This window comes from Magnolia sinica, chromosome 7 (assembly GCF_029962835.1).
Source record: "Magnolia sinica isolate HGM2019 chromosome 7, MsV1, whole genome shotgun sequence".
NCBI classification, from domain to species: domain Eukaryota; kingdom Viridiplantae; phylum Streptophyta; class Magnoliopsida; order Magnoliales; family Magnoliaceae; genus Magnolia; species Magnolia sinica.
In genome coordinates, this window is record NC_080579.1 from 11,737,359 (window position 1) to 11,759,078 (window position 21,720).

Genomic DNA, 21,720 nt, shown 5'->3' on the forward strand with positions numbered 1-21,720 from the left:
AGGCCCTAATAAGAGAGGGGGGTGGGGGGGATATACAATTGATTCCCGAAAAAGCAGTGGCAGCATTGCCTACTTAACCACCCTTGGGCATGCAATGCAGGCTACCAGGTTTATTTTGTACTTCACATGCAATCGACTCGTCGGTTACTGGATTATAATATATATTAGTTTAGACTTTTAAATGAACAAAGAAATGGATTTGAATATATGATTTTATTTTTATTTTTCCTTTTTTCAGTATAAATAACAACAATGAGCTTATCTTTCAACTTCAACATGCTTTTGGGACCCACTTGAAGCTTCCCGAATCCACCGTAAAAAGTCTGCTTGACAAACGGAAAGATTCTTCAATGCGTTTTGATAGACGCGTGTTGGTAAGACAGATCAAAGCCAGAGCTGTAAAAAGAGAAGATAATAGCCTCCATCATTCTAGAATAATAATGCTATTTATGTTTTATGCAATGAATCAAGAGTAAAAATATACATGTATTCATCCGCCATACACGTTGCATGCATTTACACTATCCAGACTGTCCAAATCGTGGCCCCCACGAGGGATGGAACATTTTCCAATAACCCAACTGATCGTGTCTTGCTAACTGTTTGATTTTTCCTGTTTAACCGGATCATCAGTGGACACCAGATGGATGTCTGGGATCATTTGATTGTTGTGATCTTTGTATGCTGTGCATCCATAGAGGGATCCACCATTTTAACAGTCTGGAACTAACGCACATGTGTGCATGAATACAACCGACAGTGCGATCTGGAACTGACACACATGTGTGCACGAATACAACCGACAGTGCGGGCATTAATTTCAGAAGCAATGGAAACCAGAAGAACTAACAAGGATGATTGTGTGCACAACACTAGTTCTACAAATCCTTGCACCAACGCAATTGTGATTGTGTCTCAAGGCTATTGTGTTGCAACCACCTGATCATGATTCGGTGGCTTTCAACCACAATTCTAAAACTCGGCGATCCGAATCTAGACTCGGCTGAGCTAACTGAACTCAATGAGATTTCTTTGCAGAGTCACTAAGTCACTCCTCCATGTGACTCAGTCTTGAATTGACAAGACTCATCAAGTTGACATACTGACTCAGTCAACCCGAGCCGGTTGAAATTAAGCTAAGTTGATGATGGGGACATCACGAGCATATGCGCACGCACGCCGCCCCCCACGCATGTATGCAATGAGTGGGAGGGCCTCACCGCCGATCTGGCTCGATGACGACGTCCCGGGAGGGCCTCCTAGTTAGAAGACGGAGTTTTGGTTCATTAGAGTAGGCCTAATAATCAAGTAAAGCCCATCATGGGATCTCATGATTGGGGCCCACTAGTCAGATTAAATACATATTTTAGGTTTTGCTTGTTTATGTTATTTAAAACATCATAAACGCTTTAGATTTCTTTGATTAGTTTTTGTTTTAGTTTACTTCATCGCCAAGTAATAGGTTGCGCACATGGCACGAGTTTTGGGGTATAGGGTTTTCCCTATAAATAGGCATCCCTTGTATTTCTTTTGATTCATTGAAGTTTAATAAAAATTTCAAGTTTTTTTCTACTCTCTGAATTTCTGCATTGTGGAAAATTTCAAGTGGGTGTGAAGCCCTCCCTTTTCGAATGGCTAACTACCGTGGTGCGAAGCCATATCTATCCTCATCCGCCCCTACCCTCTTCCATCCATATATCTCACCTTCTATAGTCATCCTCGCCTCGAATCCATCAGTTTTGGCAGCGGATCTTCTCCTTGAAATTTCGGCGGAGCACCGTGCATAGCCCGTAGCTCGGATCACTCTAAAACCTTGGGGGTTTGGAGCCCACCCATGGCCGACCATGGCCAAGGAATCAGTTTCCGAGTATGGGACCCGCTCGCACATGCGGCCAGGCTAGTGCGCACATGCGTCAGGCCCTGGCCCGCTGTCTGCTCACGGGAATTGTCTCCCGGTTCAGGTTTTCTCTTATTTTTCCATTTTCATACCTATTTTCATAAACCCTAACCCTAGATTGCATTACCCTTAATTTATTTGCCCTTTTTTCACCCTAGGGTTCCTTGAGTTGAAATTAGTGAATTCTTTGGATTAGGGACTGATTAATGTGCATATGTGGATGATTATTTCTTATCTTTGAGTATCGTTTGGTTCATAATTTTTATTGATTCAGCCCTAACATGTGTAGGTCTGGACCCGCATAGATTCCCCTTAATTGAATGTTTGGACTTTCATGTGGGATATGGAATTTGTGTAATTGTTTCTGAACTAACGTGATCTTAAGCCTGAAATCTCGCACATCATATTTGAATTTCATGTCCTACACCAAATTTGGTATCAAAGCCTAGGGTTCTTGTAGGGGAATACATCACATATTTAGGGTTTAGTTTGTTTGATCCTTCATGCATCCAATTCATCACATATAACTGTTAGAAGACCGTAGTCCCTGATATTGGTTGCTGAAATTTCTGTTAGCAGGATGTTAGCAATTCACATTGTTGTAACTTTCTGTTATTCGCTTATTTTGACAACTATGTTGCTAGATTTTACTAGCACTGCATAGTTTCCCTCATATAGAGTTTCATGGGATCATTTAGTCCTATTTAGTTGCAAATAGTCGTCATAAAAAGTCCTTAGGTGGAGTTAGCAAGTGTATGCTCACACATACGGGTCATGGTTTTGGCTTGCACCCTACACTAAACATGGAACAACTGCTAGAATCATTAAATAAACTGTCCCAGCAGATCGAGTCTTTGGGTAAGTGATGGGAACAACATATAGACCAACGCTTTGATCAATTTGATGTGCAAATTGCCCAACTAAAGGCCTCTGCCGGGACAAACCTCACCATTGGGGTGGATCTCCAATCTCAGGCAGGTGGCCAGGAGGATATACCAATGAATGGAGTTGGCCAAGGAATCAATTATGAGCATGCACCTGTGCACTCACCTCATGAGGGACATTAAGACCACTATTTTGAGGGGTAAAACATGTGTGGCCTTGTGGCTGAAGAGAGTGCACCAGAGGCTAGTGTAGAGTTACCCACTGAGACCATTCCGGTAGTGGATGAGTTTTGTGATGTCTATCCTGATGATCTACTAGATGATTCTCCCCTTAGGAGGGATATAGAGCAAACTAGAACATGGGACACCGCAATACCTACAGTCGAGTTTGCGTTTAATAGTTCTGTCCATAGGTCCACAGCTCTCAATCCTTATGAAGTCATTACTAATTATAAACTTGAGAAACCTATTGATCATGTCACTATGTCACTGTCCCATAGGCCGTCAAAGCTTGCAGAGTCTTTTGCGCATCACATTCATTCATGGAATCAAGAAATCAGGCAGAAGATCACTACTAGTAATGAACATTACAAATTTTCTATAGACCAGCATAAATGTTTCAAGGAATTCAATGTAAGGGACTCTGTGATGGTCCGCATCAGGCCCGAGCAGTATCCTCCAAGGGCCGTTCGTAAGTTACACACGGTAGCGCTGGACCCTTCAAAATTATAAAACGAAACAATCTCAATGCGTATATGGCAAATCTTCCACCCTCCATGGGAATTAGTTTCACATTCAATGTGGGAGATCTAGTTGCATTTCAAGGGGCCATTGATGCATTGTCCAGCCTTTTGCCTAACCATCTTGATTCCCCAGACCTTTTCCTTGATCCATGGCCCCCTCCTGACCCTTCTTCCCAGCCTCTATGTCCCATACTTACCCATCCTGACTCATTTTCCAAGTCTCTACCTCTCATACCTAGCCTTCTCATACCCAGAGAGGAAATAGAAGATATCTTGGACCATCAGATAGTTTCAACGTCGGACGGCGGGTTTTAGACATACCTGGTTAAATGGAAGTCACGCCCAGCTTCAGACAACACGTGGCTCACTGAGGAAGAGCTTCAAAGACTTGATCCTGACATTTTGGAGTGGTTCAAGAGTTTTATTTTGCCAATGACGAAATCTTCGCAGTCGGGGAGAATTGATGGGGACATCACGCGCACACGCGCATGCATGCCGCCCCCCTACGCACGTACGCAAGGAGAGGGAGGACCCCACCGTCGATCTGGCTCGATGACGACGTCCCAGAAGAGCCTCCTACTTAGAAGACGGAGTTTTGGTTCATTAGAGTGGGCCTGATAATCAAGTAAAGCCCATTATGGGATCTCATTATCAGGGCCCACTAGTCGGATTAAGTTTATATTTTAGGTTTTTCTTATTTATGTTATTTAGAACATCATGAATGCTTTAGATTTCTTTGATTAGTTTTTGTTTTGGTTTACTTCATCGCCAAGTAATAGGTTACGCACATGGCCGGAGTTTTGAGGTATAGGGTTTTCCCTATAAATAGGCACCCCTTGTAGTTCTTTTGATTCATTGAAGTTTAATAAAAATTCCTGCAACTTTTTTTCTACTCTCTGAATTTCTGAGTTGTGCAAAAATTCAAGTGGGTGCAAAGCCCTCCCTTTTCGAAGGGCTAACTACTGTGGTGCAAAGCCACATCTATTCCCATCTGCCCCTGCCCTCTTCCATCCATATATCTCACCTTCTACAGCCATCCTCGCCTTGAATCCATTAGTTTTATAGCGGATCTTCTCCCTACAGCCAGTTTTCAGAATCTGGCCCTGTAGGAGGGCTGAAACTTCGGCGGAGCACCACGCACAGCCCGTAGCTCGGATCGCCCTAAAACATTGGGGGTTTGGAGCCCACCCTTGGCTAACCAGGGCCATGGAATCGGTTTCCAAGTGTGGGACCCGATCGCACGTGCGACCAGGCTAGTGCGCAAGTGCGCCAGGCCCTGGCCCGCTGTCTGCTCGTGGGAATTGTCTCTCGGTTCAGGTTTTCTCTTATTTTCTCCTTTTTATACATATTTTCATAAACCCTAACCCTAGATTGCATTACCCTTAATTTATTTGGCCTTTTTTTCACCCTACGGTTCCTTGAATTGATATTAGTAAATCCCTTGGATTAGGGACTGATTACTGTGCATGTGTGGAGATTATTTCTTATCTTTGAGTATCGTTTGGTTCATAATTTTATTGATCCAGCCCTAACATGTGTAGGCCTGGACCCGCATAGATTTCCCTTAATTGAATGTTTGGACTTTCATATGGGATATGAAATTTGTGTAATTGTTTCTGAACTAACGTGATCTTAAGCCTGGAATCTCGCACATCATATTTGAATTTCATATCCTACATCAGTTGAATATGCATGGCCGGCAGAATCCTTTTCCATCAAAACAGTATTTCAAGCATTCCAACGGGTACTCGGAAGTCGGAATCACACCCTGAACAACTTGAAGGTTCATACTGAATATTTCCTTCTCTTGTAGCCGATTTGGCCATCGAATGTCTCAAAGGAGATTACTTCAATCTTGCATCCCATGGAATTCTGTCGATTTTCTTAATGAATGGTTCTTATCCAATCAACTTTCATTATGGAATGTGAATTGTCTTTTGATGAGATGCTTTCTAATGTCCTTGTGTCCAACCCTTGTCCGTTAACATATGGGTCGAGTTTGGGTTGGATATGAGTCTATAGAAGTTGGGTCCGAGTAGGGTCTGGATCGGATTGAGATTGGCAGGATTGAAGCCCGACCTGTTGGGATTTCCAATTCCCTATGTAATATAGACTCCCTATTAAATAGGAAGCCACTTGTTTTCTTTAGGTACTTTTTTACAATTTTCTCAATTGCATTAACTTAATTGAAGAGATTCTAAGGAGGTCGATTATGGATTGAGTTAGGGTTGGCTCTTGGTCAGATCCCTTTATGGGTGCTAAAAGTCCAACCAATTTAAAAGTTCCGTCCAAGCCAATTTGGGTGGGCTCATCTTTGAGAGGTTCTGGACTCGAGCCATTTGATAAACGGGGAGTGTTTTGGACCTAGACCAGAATTACTGCACCTAATTTCAGATCCAAATGGTTTATTAACAGGTTGGTTCCAGTGACCCGCCACATCAACCCAAACCACTTGCATCCCTCTATTGTCACTATCATCATCTAAGCCTAACTCAACTAATTGGGGTCTGCTACATGTATCCTGTTTTGCCATTCCACTGTGTCAAGGACCATATCCTCAGCTAAACCATAGGTCATCAAGCCTTTTCTTACATTCCCCACCAGCATTCTTCTAGCCTTTTCACTTACCCTTTCTCCATTGCACATTGGTGCAATCCAGTTATCGAGTCAATGAGATCTCAATATCCAATTTGCCAAAAAAAAAAAAAAAAAAAACACCCACAAGAATAATGGAGTAGAGAGGGAGAGAACTTTATTGTTATCAACCTTCTTCTCTTACAAAAATTTAAAGAAAACTCGCACTCAGAAAAAATTTCAAATGAGTAACTCCTACCCCCAACACCACCACCACCACCACCCTAAATGAATCTTTTATTGAAATTCCCCCAAATAAGAGATTGATTTTAAATCAACACAATTTATTGCAAACCAATCAAATCTTCCTTCATATGGTAAAAGCCTAATAAAAAGCAAACATGAAAAGTAATTATATCTTTAATGCAGCCCCATATCTTCAATCACTTCAATCACATCTTTAAACCAACCCCCCATATCTCCCAAAAATAGTAAATTACAATCCTTATTTAGGCCTTCAAATATATAAATAAACAGTAAAAAATAGCACATGTTGGGACTAGAGTAGACTATGGAACTACATTCTTGTTGGGCTATATAATAGGCCTAAGTGGCCTAGGCCCTACACTGGACCTAGATAGGCCTGAGTGGGCCATGGGCCGTGGGCCTAGGTGCGTTGTGGCCCTGCATCATACATGGCCAAACCATATAAGTATACTTTCACTCACGTTATTACCTATTGATGCTACTCCTAAGTTCTCTTGAACGCATTCACTTCTAATTCTATCCTTGTTTTGCTGCTCATCATCCGTCTCAACATCCTCCTTTCTGCTACTCTATATGAAACAGGTGTTCCTTAACTACCCAACATTTTTTCATGTAAAGCATGGCCGGTCTTATATATATCCTATAAATTTCCCCTACAGTTTCTTCATTAGTGTGTGGCAATCACATGAAACTCCAGAAGCAGATCTCTTCTTCATCTACCCTTCTCTAATTCTATTCACAAAATCCTTCTCAATCTCTCCAATATAATGAATTATGGACTCAAGATATCAAATATAGTCATTTTGGGGTACTTGGTCAGCAACCTTAACCAGTTCCTTGTCTTCACTCCTATTGCCGCTAAAATTGCATTCCATATACTCTGCTTTAGTCCAACTAATTTTAGAACCTTTAGATTCCAAAGCATCTCTCCGCAGTTCTAGTTTTCGTTTAATGCCTTCCTCATCTTGTCAATCAAAACTACGTCATGTGTAAACAACATACACCACAGGACCTCTTCATGTAATTTAGACCTGGAATCGAAGTAGAATAAGGATACCAGATTTTTGGAGTTCAGCATTCTTTTTCCTTTTCAGTTTCAGCAAATTACTAATGGACTCTTGAAAGATATTCTGGATGTGAAAATCCAGTACTTGCAATCTATCCTTCGATTTCAAATTTGGGTCCAAATTCCACTTCATATGATTGTGCCCATGTTCAATGCGAATACATATCGATGTGTACTTACATAAATGTGTAGGCTTAGCATGCAGATTTTAAAATATAATCATGTCGATTATAAGATTTTGGAGTTTATAGGTACATAAATCGAAGCAGTTAGGCATACATAGTCATTCTCTATTGCTGATGATGATGCCGCTAATGGATCCCTTGAGAGTGCATTGCCCTTGGGTTACCATGAGTGGACCCCATGGTTGGATGATCAGATGATCCACAGAGGCCAGTATGTCAGTTAAGACTGTTGATGGCAACTGCATAAACATCCCACCTGATTTCTCACTGTTGAATGAAGACAGTTGGATTTTCCATTTTTAACCATCCACTAATAGTATGGATGGGAAATTTCAACTGATGTTATATTTATATATTTCCCATATACTGCAGAGATCATGCAACGAACTGTTTAGATTGTCCTCCAAGTTGCCATGTGGGTCCCATCATGGATGGGCCAAGAGAGAAGAAATTTCCAAGTAGATGAGCTCAAGCAAATATGAGTAAGAGAAGAAAGAAAGCTGCAAATGAGTTACCTTGTTATAGTTGAATAATGTGTTGATCAAGATCGACAGGAGTCGTTGTTTCTTCGGACCCGCTTCCTTCACTGGTTTTCTTCTCGTCCACAACGGTCTCATCTATTGTTGTGCGGCCCTGATCAGATGGGTCTCCCAGATCTTGATTGATGGGAAAGAAAAATGGATCAAAAACATCTTCCTGATTCATTTCCCTGCCCCTCAAGTCATCATCGATACCACTGTAATCCAAGTTTTGCAATATAATCGGAATTGGCATGTCGCCTCCAGCCCCAGCTTTACTGCCCAGTTCGATATCGTCTCTCTCCTTTATAGGACTAATGAAGACATCTCCTCCAGTTTTTGAGGTAACACTAACGTCCACAAAATCTTCCAATACCCATGCTCGGAAATCATTCATTGAAGGTGGGATCCTTGAGAAAAACAAGTACATGAAGTTTCTCAGTATCCCTCTGTCATATGGATTCTCCTTTTTATCATATCGGTAGCGAAAGTTCTCATATGTCGTCTGCATTATCAGGGAAAACCAAGATGGAAATAAGAAAATGGGAAAATATGCAATATAAGGAATATACTTGTGACAGGTATTAAAACATCTCTATTGTAATATGTGCACCAAAACATCCATCTTGTAGTATGGCACTTGTGTCCAGTAATCAGGGCCATTGATTTGGTTGGCCACTGCATGGATGGACCATATCGCTGAAGAAAAAAGGTTGGTCTGACCATGTTTTCCATCCTATCTGCAGTTTCTGAAACTTGTAAAAAGTCGAGCCAAAATTCCACTGAGTCAACTCGGCTAGATGGAACTTCGAGTGGAATCACCTTCACGACTCTGATTACTTTGCAGGCTTGGTTTAGCAAGGGGTAAATGGGTTTTAAAAAAAGGGCATTTATGGAATTCTTTAACGATAGAGGCATTTTTGTATCTATTTGTTTTTGTAATGCATTTTTAATTATTGATAACCTTTCTCTGTTTTGCAGCATCTATTATATATTACTACTATATCATTCAAATACTACTAAATTACCAACCATCAAATAAAATATTATTTCAATACCCAGTTGGTATTCAAATTGATCAGACCCTGCTGGAGATCGAGTCTGTTTTTGGGTTTTCAAATTAAGATCCTATCAGTAGCCTAAAAGGTGTGGTTGACACATAAGTAATGGGCCATATCCAACGTGCAAACCTGTACAAAATGGGTGGTCAAAATCATCCAACCACTACGATTGGTCCTATGGCCCATCCACATGGTAGCCAGGCAGATCAGTGGTCCTGACTCTTGATCACCATACAGTCATAAACTTTTGACATTTGTAAGGTAGGGATTGCATTGCAATTCATTGAACCTCTATTGGAGTTAGCGTTGCTGATACTCCAGTCGACTGTAATGTTTGCCTTTATGTGGAAATGGGAAAGCCTATTGAAGACATTGGATGGTATCAACGACTGGTTGGACAGCTCATATATCTCATCCTTACCTATCTAGACATTGCTCAAGCTGTTTCTTTGGTTAGTCAGTTCATGCACAGACCATCATCCATCCAGATGGAAGCCGTCAATAAAATTCTTTGGTACCTAAAGGGTTCTCCTGGAAAAGGAGTGTTAATGAAGTTAATACAAATTTAAAGATTGAGGGCTACTCAAATGTTGATTGGGCAGACTATCCATTTGACAAAAGGTCTACAACTGGTATGTGTATCTCTGTTAGCGGTAATCTAATTACATGGAAAAGTAAGAAACAAAATGTTGTTGCACAATGCAGTGTAGAAGCTAAGTATAAAGTAATGGCCTCAACTATGTGTGAATTTGTCTGAATAAAAGCTCTACTTAAGGATATTGGGTTTCATAGGCCTCAATGCATGGCTCGGTGGTAGATGTACTATGTTTCAACACTAAGATTATGGGTTCGAGTGCCCATGTGGGGTGTGTTCTATAGTTAAAAGGGATGTCTTAAATCTTGGTCCGAGATGCTCAACCAGTCGAGGGACTGGCTCGACTAGTCGAAGGTCCCTTCGACTGGTTGAAGACCTGGATCGACTAGTCGAGGGTTACGCAGACGGTGTGCGGTTTGTGCGCGGACTACGTAAATTTGAGGCAGTTTCTAGGGATGAGCGTACGTGGGAGTTCCCCTTCTATAAATAGGAGTCCCTAGGGCCATTCTCGTGTATTCTAAGGCCTTCTTAAAGGTATTCCAAGGGTTCTTAAAAGGGTTTTAAGGTTTGCAAAGGGTGTAGCAAGAGTGAGATTCGAGGTTGTTCTAATCGGGCAAGTCCTTTCTCTTTGTAATTTTGCTTTCATAGTGGATCTTTGTCGCTTTGTGCCGTGGTTTTTTCTCAAAAGGGTTTTCCACGTTAAATCTTTGTATTCTCTTATGATTGCTTGGCACCATTGGATTGCTATCCTAGATCTATATTTGTGTAATTCCGCAGCACAAATCCTGACAAGTGGTATCAGAGCAATCATTGGGGCACAGATCTAAATCTGCGGGATTAGCAATAATGGGAAACGCCAAGTTTAATATTGAGAAGTACTCAGGCAAAATTAATTTTGAGTTTTGGAAGATTAAGATGATTAGTCTATTAACCAAGTAAGGCGAACCTAAGGCTCTTAAGGAGTGGAAACCGACTATGAAGGATGAAGAATGGGAGACTCTTGATAGTAATTCTTTGGCCTCCATCCATTTGTGTCTCACGGATGAGATTCTCTACAATGTCATGAGGGAGAAAATTGCGGCTAAGTTATGAGCGAAGTTAGAGGATGTCTATGCGAAAAAATCCTCTGAGAATCGCTTACACTTAAATCGAAAGTGGTATAACTGCAAGATGACAGAGGGTAGAGATCTGGAGGCCCACATTAGCAACTTTAATAAATTAGTTTGCAAATTGTTAGATATGGAGGAAATGATTAAGGATGAAGAACAAGCATGTATATTGTTGAATTCTCTTCCGACATCATATGAGCCATTCAAGGACACGATGTGCACTGTAAATAAAACCCTGAGTGTCGATACCGTTATCTCAGCTCTTCAAGGGAAGGCCATGAGAAAGCATAACAACAACATGGGGACATCTTCCGATGCACTGATTACAAGGGACAAGAATTTTGAGCAAGGTACAAGATCTTCAGGGTCAAGATCTAGGTCCATAGGCAAAGACAAAGGTAAGTTAAAGTGCTGAACTTGTGAGATGGGAGGATATGTGAAGAAGGATTGTACAAATCCTAAATATAAGAGAGAAGAATCTGAGGCTTCATACAGGGAGGCTAACGCTGCCGCGTCGGATGGATTGAGTGGATGTGATGGTGATGTTTTGTCTGTGTCTATGATCAGACACTTTTACGATGATCGTAAGGACGAGTGGATTCTAAACACAAGGGCATCTTTTTACATGACTCCTCATCAGAGTTGGTTCACTAGTTACAAGTATCTAAGGGAGCACAGGTGATCATGAAAGCGTAACAACTCGATAATGTTTACAGGTTGATCGGGAGCACTTTAAAAGGTGTAGCGGATTCCACCTTTACACGTGTGTGACATGCTTGGCACGGCCAAATGAGCGGACAGGGCAGGAAGGATGTGACGCACGAACAGAGATACGGAGCAGGTGGAGCAGCCACCTGTGAAAATAATCACATGGCATAATCGCGGGATATTGGCGAGGTACATGGATGACTCTTATATCGCATATGCTCTCATTATAGACGAGGGGGATCCGTCTACTATTCAGATGGCTCTAGGTAAGCCTAGTGCTGAGAAGTGGAATGTGACTATGGGTGATGTGATTGACTTGTTGTACCAGATCGATACATGGGAGCTAGTGGAGCTTCCAATGGGTCGGAAAGTGGTTAGATGCAGGTGGATCTTCAAGGGGATACAACATAGATATAGAGCGAAGTTGGTAGCAAAAGTTCATGCTCAGAGAGAAGGGATCAGCTTCTCAAAGATATTCGCACCAATAGTATAGCAGGTGTTTATTAGATTCGTATTGGCACTGGTTACCAATGCGATCTCGAGCTGGAAAGGACGGATGTGGAGTCTGAACTTCTGCAAGGGAATTTAGAAGAGCAGATCTACATGAAGCAACCAGAGCGGTTCAAAGTTTAAAGGGGTTGAGAGAAAGGTTTACAGGAGATCGTTGTATGACCTGTCACCTAGGCAGTGGTATAAAATTTGATTCCTTCATAGTGAGTCAGAAATTTTATAGGAGTGAATACGATCACTGTGTCGATTGCAAGACACTAAGTGATGGCACGCTCATCATCCTGGAATTGTATGTTGATGACATGTAGATTGTCAATCATGACATGTCTAAAATCAATGACTGGAGATTCGGTTAAGTGAGACATTCAGGATGAAGGATCAGGGGACTGCAAAGAAGGTTCTCGGTGGTGATATTCATAGAGACTGGAAGAGGAGCAGGTTTTGGTAATCACAGGTAGAATACCTTGTGTAGGTATTGATAAAGGATGTGATGGACCAAGCAAAGCCGGTGAGCATTCCCTACGCAGCCCAATTCAAGGCTTTCCTCAAGACATGTCCCAAAACAGATGAGGAAAAGCAAGATATGTCTCATGAGCTTTATTCAAATGCGGTTGGCAGTGCATGCCATAGTCTGTGTTAGACTGGTGATTTCACCAGCAATCGCTGTTATAAGTAAATACCCCGACTAGCAACATTGGGTGGCGGTGAGATGGTTACTTCGATACATTCAAGGTACGAAGAACTACGTCTTATCTTTTGAGAAGACAGGAGAAAAGGTCGTAGGGTACATGGATTCAGACTACGCAGGCAGTGTGGATTCCAGAAGGTCGACTTCACGTTACTCGTTTGTACTAGCAGATGGAGCAATTAGTTGGATGTCGAAGCTTCAGTCCGTGGTGGCTCTTTCCATGACCGACGTAGAATATATGGCAGTGACGGAAGCATTTAAGGAAGGTGTTTGGTTAAGAGGCATAATAAATCAGTTAGGACTTCAGCAGGAGGCTGTGCCGGTCAACTGTGATAGCGAGAGCACTATCAATTTGGCTAAAAATTCTGTTTGTCACTCTCGTACTAAACACATTGATGTTCGTCACCATTTTATTCGACAAGTGCTTGAGGAAGGAGGCGTAACATTGGAGAAGATTCACACCAGCGTGAATCCAGCAGACACGCTCACCAAAGTTGTTCCTACAGAGAAGTTCAAGTTTTGTGCAACTTTTCTGGGCTTGGCAATGGCGTAAAAGAAGGACGAAGTGTGCACGAGAAGCATTGATTAAAGCTATGATGCGACGCGAAGATAAGAGAAGAGAGCAAGAAGATACACGTTTGAAGATTGAAGGCATGGTGGAGATTATTGTTAAGAGGGATGTCTTAAATCTTGGTCCGAGATGCTCGACCAGTCGACGGTCCCTTTGACTGGTCAAAGACCTAGCTCGACTAGTTGAGGGTTACGCAGACGATGCGCAGTTTGTGTGCGGACTACGTAAATTTGAGGCGGTTTCTAGGGATGTGTGTAAGTGGGAGTTCCCCTTCTATAAATAGGAGTCCCTAGGGCCATTCTCTTGTATTCTAAGGGCCTCTTAAAGGTATTACAAGGGTTCCTAAAAGGGTTTTAGGGTTTGCAAAGGGTGTAGCCAGGGTGAGATTCGAGGTTGTTCGAATCGGGTAAGTCTTTTCTCTTTGTAATTTTGCTTTCTTAGTGGATCTTTGTCGCTTTGTGCCGTGGTTTTTTTTTTCTCGAAAGGGTTTTCCACGTTGAATCTTTGTGTTCTCTTATGAATGCTTGGCGCCATTGGATTGCTATTCTAGATCCATATTTGTGTGAATCGGGTAAGTCCTTTCTCTTTGTAATCTTTGTGTGATCCATATCCTAGATCCACAAATCCCAACATGTTCGTGGATGGGTATGTGTGTTAAAAAAAAAAAAAAAAAGCACATATGTTTCATGATGAAAACCTTATTTATATGTTTTATTATGAACAACAGTCATTCACATTGCATCTAATCTTGTGTTCATGAAAGAACAAGACACGTTGAGATAAATTGTCACTTCAAACAGCCAAGGAGATTTCTACTCCGTTTGTTGAGACTGAGGACCAACTAGCTGATTGCCTCATTAGAGCTCTTGGAAAATTGAGGTTTCAAATTTCATTACGCAAGCTGACCATCATTGATATCTCAGCCCCAACTCGAGGGACAGTGTTGAAGATTATTCTAGAATTATGGTGTTTATGTATGATTAGAATTTTCTGATCCCTTGTAATATAGTAGTTTTATACACAACTTTCTCTCACATTAGGAGTACCACAACTATTCTCATTATCTTTATATCTCTCCATGTAAATATTAAAAAAAGATTTTTTTAAAAAAAGATTTTCAGATAATTTTTTAAAAAAAAATCCGCTTATTACAACAGTCAATTGCATAAAAGCAGTGAGGAGTTACGCAGTCCTGCTAATCAGCCAAATGTATAGTTTTGCAACGTGTGGGGTTCCACACATGTGGGGTTCGTTGCTCATTGATCCAAATGGTTAATCTGATGGGACCATCCACTAGAGATCTTCCAGATCGGAAGATCCTAACCTTTCTTTTCCACTGAATGTGAATTGTTGATAAATTAATTTTTCTCTTAAGTGTCTATTTATTCAACGGTTGAGATCTCGCCATATGGAAGACTTCTAGGCACCGCCCATTTATTTTGACGACATCAGATCAGCAGTTTGGATACTTGAACCACGGGTCCTGCGCTGCGTGTACATTCATCTGATGTGCAGGACCTTGTGGTCCTCCCAAGAAGAGTTGAAAGCTCACCTGATTTGTACTGATTAGATAGAGATGGAAAACGGTGAGACCGCCAACAAACCAGACTGCTATGAAACAGTACACAACGAGCACAACTGATATGACCTCTTTCGACATTGTATCCGGTAGGGACTGTCCGTCTTTCTTTTGGTTGAGAATATTCAAAGCAGAGAGGGTGAAAACATAGATGCACAGCAAAGTCGATGTGGATATGAATAAGAAGAAGAATCGATAGTTACGCTGCAATCAACTCAAACCACAGAAAGGTTAGATTCTAGAAACCCAAAAATAAAATCTTATCATTTCCATCAAGGCTGAATTCGCTTAGGCCGTGTTTGGTAGACACCTCAAAATGTCACATTTTTTTAAATCATGATTATGTATTAGATATCTTACTCTCTAATATATAATTACAGTTAACTAAAATGACATGAACTGATTATGTATTCGAGATAAGGATCTGTAATACATAATAACTGTTAACTAAAATGAGATGAACTCACTTTTACGCATCTACCAAACAGGGCCTTAGTGATTCAATCCGTTCATGCCTAACATTGGTTTTCGCTAATGGATCGAACTATCCAACACGATATTGCAGAACAGAGGTTTTGTTGACCCCATGCGTGTATGAGGTAGCCCACCAACACCACCACATGTGCAATTTGGTTCGCGGGTGCGAGATCCAAACAGTCCATCAGTTGGGTCCCACCATGTAGATCACAGCCTGAAAATCAGGCCTACCCACTCATCAGGTGGGTCCCACCGTTGTGTATAAGGCAACGCCATCTACAAACCACCGCATGTGCAATGTGGCTTGTGGGTGTGAGATCCAAGCTGTCCATCAGTTGGGTCCCATTGTTTAGATCCCTGCCCTGAAAATAGGCCTATCCACTCATCAGGTGGGCCACAGTAACTAAAACACGTAGATGGAAAGTTTTATAGGCATCCAGTTGTTTCATTAATTGCAGCACATCTTATGATCAGACAGGCCCAGTTTTCAGGGCGGCATCTGCTCAGCAGAATGGACAGGATTGGATCTTAACACATGTGCCACATTGGCATATGTGGTGGCATGTAGATGGGCTACCTTATACACATGTATGGGAGAAAATTATAAACTTCAGTTAGAATGTAGAGAGATGCTCCAGTGCTCTTAGATCATTATAAATTATAGTACTCCTAGTTGCATTGGGACACTTCAACTGTCCAATCAATTGATCTAGGTTGGTCATTAGGTCCCATACACATTCATGGGCTACCCTGCAAATATCATACCGATCTGATGGTCTTAATCATCTGATCAATGGCCTTAGTATGGACTGTCAAGATCATTTGTATAAAAGAATCTGATCCATTTATATGATAATTCTCATTACGGATTGCTTATGCTTCTAAAGAATAGCCTCTGTTAGGCAATCCTAACCATCCCATCCATGGGTTGAAAAAAGGATGGCTACAAAAAATAGGGCTTAATCTAGATGGATTTGATCCTCCAATCAGTCTTACTTTTTCACGGTGGCCCTTGAAGTGTGTTCTAGACTTAATGAACAGTTTAGATCAATCTATTGGATTGTCCAAGTTACCTGATGCAACAAGGAGCACTATGACTAAGTGCTCTGGGAGCATTGGAGCATTTCTTTTGAGTGTAACACCTCCACAATTAGAAAATTCATAAAATTCACACACTTCTAAAGAGAAACCCATGTCGATGTTTCACCACTGAAACCAAATGTAGAGAAACATACAGAATGACAAAGGGCCCATTTGGTGTACCTAAAACTCACATCGAGGCACTTCTTCTACCCAGAATGAGAAATGGATGTTAACAAGTCCCACCCATTATCATTTGGGGCCACAATTTTCCACCGTCTACATTTTGTGGTCTGCACCAAACAAGCCTCGACACCCCGAAAATGTGGACAGGTGGATGTGCATCTACCCAATTCGAATTCTCAGGCACATCTAAACGGCCCCTTATACTTTCACAAGAATTCTATGCATAACTTACCAATCCAATGCACTGACCGACCCACGGACAGTGGTGATCAAACCTCCGAACACAGTTGTTGCAGATTGAGCAATGAGAAGCGCGGGGCAGACGATATAGAAGGCATGTCTCACAGTATTTCACTTTCACCACGGTGTCATTTACAAGAACTTCTTTTGTTCGTGGTAATCTTAAATGGGGTGTTCTCCCATGGATCCATTCCATAGATGGAGTTGCTCTATCAAATGATTCTAGTGGCTCGGATGGTCCTTTGTTCCTGGGCACTATACCTGGATCTCTACTGGATGTTAAGAAGAGGAAAAGCAAATCCTGCATTGTCCATCAAAAGCAGTAAGATTCATTGCACCCGAAATTATCAAACAATGGTGAAAGGTATAAACTCGATGGACCATCAAATCATGAAAAGAGAATGATCGAAAGAAGTATACATCTAAAACTCCACTATGACAGATGAATTTAATCAGACTTGTAATGCACATTGGACCAGGGCCCAAAAATTGGTTTGTTTTTTTTTTTTCCTCATAAGGCTGTCTGACAGATCTGATTTTTCGTCCATTTCCCATCCATGGGGTGGCCTCCTGATCAAGCAGTCCAAATCATGCAGTAAGCCATTTTCAGTTAGGATGTATCTCATGACACTTCTCTCCAAAATTTTGAATGGCCAACCGATCTTTTCTTTTATTTACTTTAGGTTTTGGGTCATGGTCATTTCAGGAGCAGAGAAAAATAATTTGTGATTTTGTGGAAATTCTTCTAAGAAAAACCACAAAATTGACTCATTTTTGTTGTATTGGAAAGAAAGAGCTCTTTCTTATCTATGTGAGTATGATCTATGATTTTTTGGAAATTCTACTAACTGTAGAAATCCCAAATTATTTTCTTGGGGCCGGAGCCAAATGCAGCATTAACATCAACAGATTCCAGTTTGTAAGAACATAATATTCAGCTATCATATGAGTATAGGAAGAAATGTATACTTGGGTTTTTCAGTTTGTAAAAGTAGGGTCCATGAATCAGTGATCCAAACCATTGATTGGTTTGATTCCCACAATGGATGGAGCATTCCTTAATAGTCTCCCCAGTTTGGAATCATAGCACCAATCACAGGTGTTTCATCAGCTTAAAGTGGCATTCCTGCACTTCTCTTCTTAGCCATTCATTTGTAGACTAGAAATTGAAAGACTAGGATTGTCATGTCAAGGAAATTTTCAACGGATGGCCCATCTATAGTGAGACTGGACAGACCAATGATCCGAATTGCTGAAGCATGTTCACCACTTGTATAAAATGGCAACCAGAGTAGTATCATTGGGTTGAGGATCATATAATTCCTCTAACCCTATACAATATCTTTCTATGATGGAAGAATTTGAAAAAAAAAGAGAGAGAGAGAGAGAGACCCAAGATATATTGAACTAATAAAACTTTAACTGCTTCGAGAGATAGTACCAACCAATACAGTGAGGATCACAGCCACAGCCAAGACGGGAAAATTGAGAAATTTATCCTGTTCTTTCAGCCTTGAAGCAACTTGTGAACAAAATGCTATTGATGGCCCACCTATAAGGACCATAGATAGAAATAAGGATGATACATCTGGACCGAATATCAATCTCCCGCCACAGAAGAACCTCTGAAAATAGCGAAAAAGAAATCAGTTGTCATTACTCTGTAGCACTGGATATGGAATTGTGAAATGCATGCATGATATAATGCTGAGGTATAATAGGACTAATAGTCAACTGAAAGTGAAGTACAAACAGATATTCTGTATTTGATAATGTTACAAGCAGCAATTCTCACTTCCTTCTCAAAATCGAGGTTTGCTTACTCTATATCGGTGCAGTTATTAGATCCTCAAAATGCTGCCACACTCGACAACGTGGAACACATGCATAAGACCCAAGCTGTCCATCAGGTAGGCCCTGTTGTTTTTGTAAATGGGCCTAAGAATCAGGTCGGTTCACTCATCAGGTGGGTCCCCATATTTGTATGTTGAACCTCTCGCTGATTTATTTAAAACTGTCCGTCTCTTCTCATATATTCGTCACATCGTATGAGCAAACCTGCCTGAACTTTGTGTGCCAGGGTGCATATATGATGGGCCCAACCATATGGTGGTTTGTATCTTGGGCATATACAACCATGTTGGCACATGTGTAGAATTGCCAAACCTCTCAGAAAAACCCGATAAGTATTGTAGGACATAGTAACCCCTAGTGGAAGCCACATGTGCCACATGTGTGTGTGTGAGAGAGAGAGAGAGAGAGATCAGGCAGTCACACCCTCTTCCTCTCTCTTATCCTCTCTTTTCTCCCCAATTTCTCCCTAACACTCTGCACTCTCTCCTCCCTCTCATCTCTCTCACATTCTCTGTTTCACTCTCTTTTAAAAGAAGAAAAGAAAACAGGAGGAAAAGACGATGAATGAAAGAGAGAAGGTGAAGAAGAGGTGGGACCCGCATCAGTTTGAGAGGGACTATGTCGCTGGCAAACCATCATCACCGTGGGTTCTGCCCTCTTGTGGGCCCCAAATCCATGGGTTCTGCCTCACACAAGCCACCCGCCTCACACGGGCCCCAAATCCATGGGTTCCGCAGGCCACCCACCCCAAGTGTGCCCCTGCATCCCACAGGCCACCCCACTCGAGCTCGGTGTGAAAATGCCCCCGCATTAGGCAACGTGAGTTTCTTCCATTCTAAATTCAATTTCCTTTACAATCCAACACGCCTCTTTCATTTTCTTATGGATTATAATCGAACAAGCACTTCAAACAAAAGCCCATCCCAACAAGGTAAAATTCATGAACAAAACATGAATTAAAGGAAAACCACATTGCTTCCTTTCCAAATTCAGTTTCTGCATTAAAGAATTAAGAAAAATCCAATTCATTTAGACATCTGGTTTGCTACTCAGCAAGAATCATAATGCTCATTTTTCATGGATCATGATTGGCTGCCAAAATTGGGTGGCAAAAAATACGGACGTCCCATCACTTTTTAGGTCCGGGGCATGCCTACCAATGGCAGAAGGCTATGCATCTCGGTATCTTTCGGTCTCCCCCCCCCCCCCCCTCTCTCTCTCTCTCAATTTTAACAGCTTCAAGCAAGACCCAGCCCAGTACATCAGCAGGACATGAGCTCAGGCTTCTCTCTAGCAGGGCCATGCACTATCCAACTCAACTGATGAGTTGATGCCTTTTTCAATTCAATTTACTATAAAACAAATGCAACCCAAAAAAAAAAACAAACTGCCCAACAAGGTCAAGCATGTGAACGAAACGTAAAATAAAGCACGTTTGGCCGAATAATGAGATGTTGAAAGTAAAGTAATTGCAACTTTGGAGCTTGCTCCCTGATTACTATTGCTAAGGAAGGAAATCATGATTTGCTATTTCCACTTTATTAGACTAAAGGTTGCTCTTCAATTTGCTAGTGCAAACAAATGCACCCTAAAGGAATATCAGCATTCTTCCTTTCCGTATTCGATTTAAACATAATTCTTTCTAGGAACAACCCAACCCAATTCAAAAGCAATATAAAGAAGATCAAATTAATAAACACCGATAAGCATTTCTTCCTTTTCAAATTCAATTTCCTTTGGGAAATAATGGGAATGTGATTCCTTCTACAATTAGGCTAGAAGATATTCATGCAGGAAAGATGAAATTGAATAAAATCACAGAATCCGTTTATGATAATCCAAGCACACCCAAAATCAAAGAAATGCAAAATGGATTCATCATGACCTGCAATGCTTCTTTTCCAAATTCAACCTCCTTCAAAATAAGAAAAACCCCAATTCATTCTACAATCAGACGATCACATAAGATTCATGATTAAAACCAAAACCATTGATGATCCCCATTGCTTCCTTTCCAGATTCAATCTCTTTTTTAAAAAAATAAGAGAAACCCAAGACAGTTATGATCAAACAAGCACATCCCAATATCAATGACAATAAGAATACTAACAAAAACAACCCAAAAGGGATAAAATTCAAGAACAAAACACAAAACCAAGGAAGACCAACATAACTTCCTTGCCAAATCCAATCTCCTTCATGAAAAGTGGGGAAAAACATTAATTTTATAACCAAACATGCACATTGGAATTAAAAAAATTAAAAAATTGCAATAGATGAACAAACATATGTGAAACAAAAGAAAATACAAGGAAAAAAGAAAAGAAAAAAAAAAAAAAAGAACTCACATTGCTTCCCTTCCAAACTTTATATAATCTCTTGGGTTGTGGTGTGGCCATGTTGAATGTAGCTTTACAACCAAAGGCCCCTCTCACTCTCTCTCTCTTCAATATCTAATCATGAGAAGATCATCAGAAAAATGATGTTGCATTGCAGATGAAATCAATATATGTGAATTGATTTTGAGATTGTTTATGGTTAGGATGATGAGGAAAGGGAAGAGGCCACTCTTTCTATCAAAACCTGCTGCCCTTCCTCATCTTCCAGCGGATCAAACAAAGCAATCTTTCTCTCTCTCTCTCTCAAACAATTCTCTCTCCTCCACCCTTTCTCTGTAAGCCTGTTCCGCCTACTCGCGACTAGAGGCATGCCATGTGCTTGCAGGCACACGTGCCATTGCAGAAACCTGTACATATCCGAAATTTTCATAAGTTTGGACAAGCTGATTGGATCTTCTATGTCAAAAACCAGCTCATTTCATTCTCCATGTGGTCAACAATATCCAAAACAAATGAACGGTTAAGACACCATCCGTTTTTTTTTTGTGTACTGTGGTCCACCTTTTCATTGAAAAATGTTCATTTTTCT

General features: G+C 41.1%; 1 protein-coding gene across 3 annotated transcripts; it reads right to left on the bottom strand.

The window, feature by feature from the left end:
* Positions 1–194: 194 nt before the first annotated feature.
* On the bottom strand, positions 195–21,449 carry LOC131251059 (probable protein S-acyltransferase 1). Of its 3 annotated transcripts, none has more exons than XM_058251538.1 (6): positions 21,141–21,449; positions 18,384–18,563; positions 16,931–17,239; positions 14,929–15,159; positions 8,132–8,639; positions 195–323 (listed from the first exon to the last, which is right to left on the bottom strand). In XM_058251538.1, the coding sequence occupies exons 1-5, from the start codon at positions 21,189–21,191 to the stop codon at positions 8,136–8,138; spliced, it is 1,275 nt and encodes a 424-aa protein (XP_058107521.1). In that variant the 5' UTR covers positions 21,192–21,449; the 3' UTR covers positions 195–323; positions 8,132–8,135. The 3 variants fall into 3 exon arrangements, with proteins under 3 accessions (XP_058107521.1, XP_058107520.1, XP_058107522.1); XM_058251537.1 differs by having other exon boundaries at positions 195–396; XM_058251539.1 differs by lacking the exon at positions 14,929–15,159 and having other exon boundaries at positions 195–396.
* Positions 21,450–21,720: the final 271 nt, after the last annotated feature.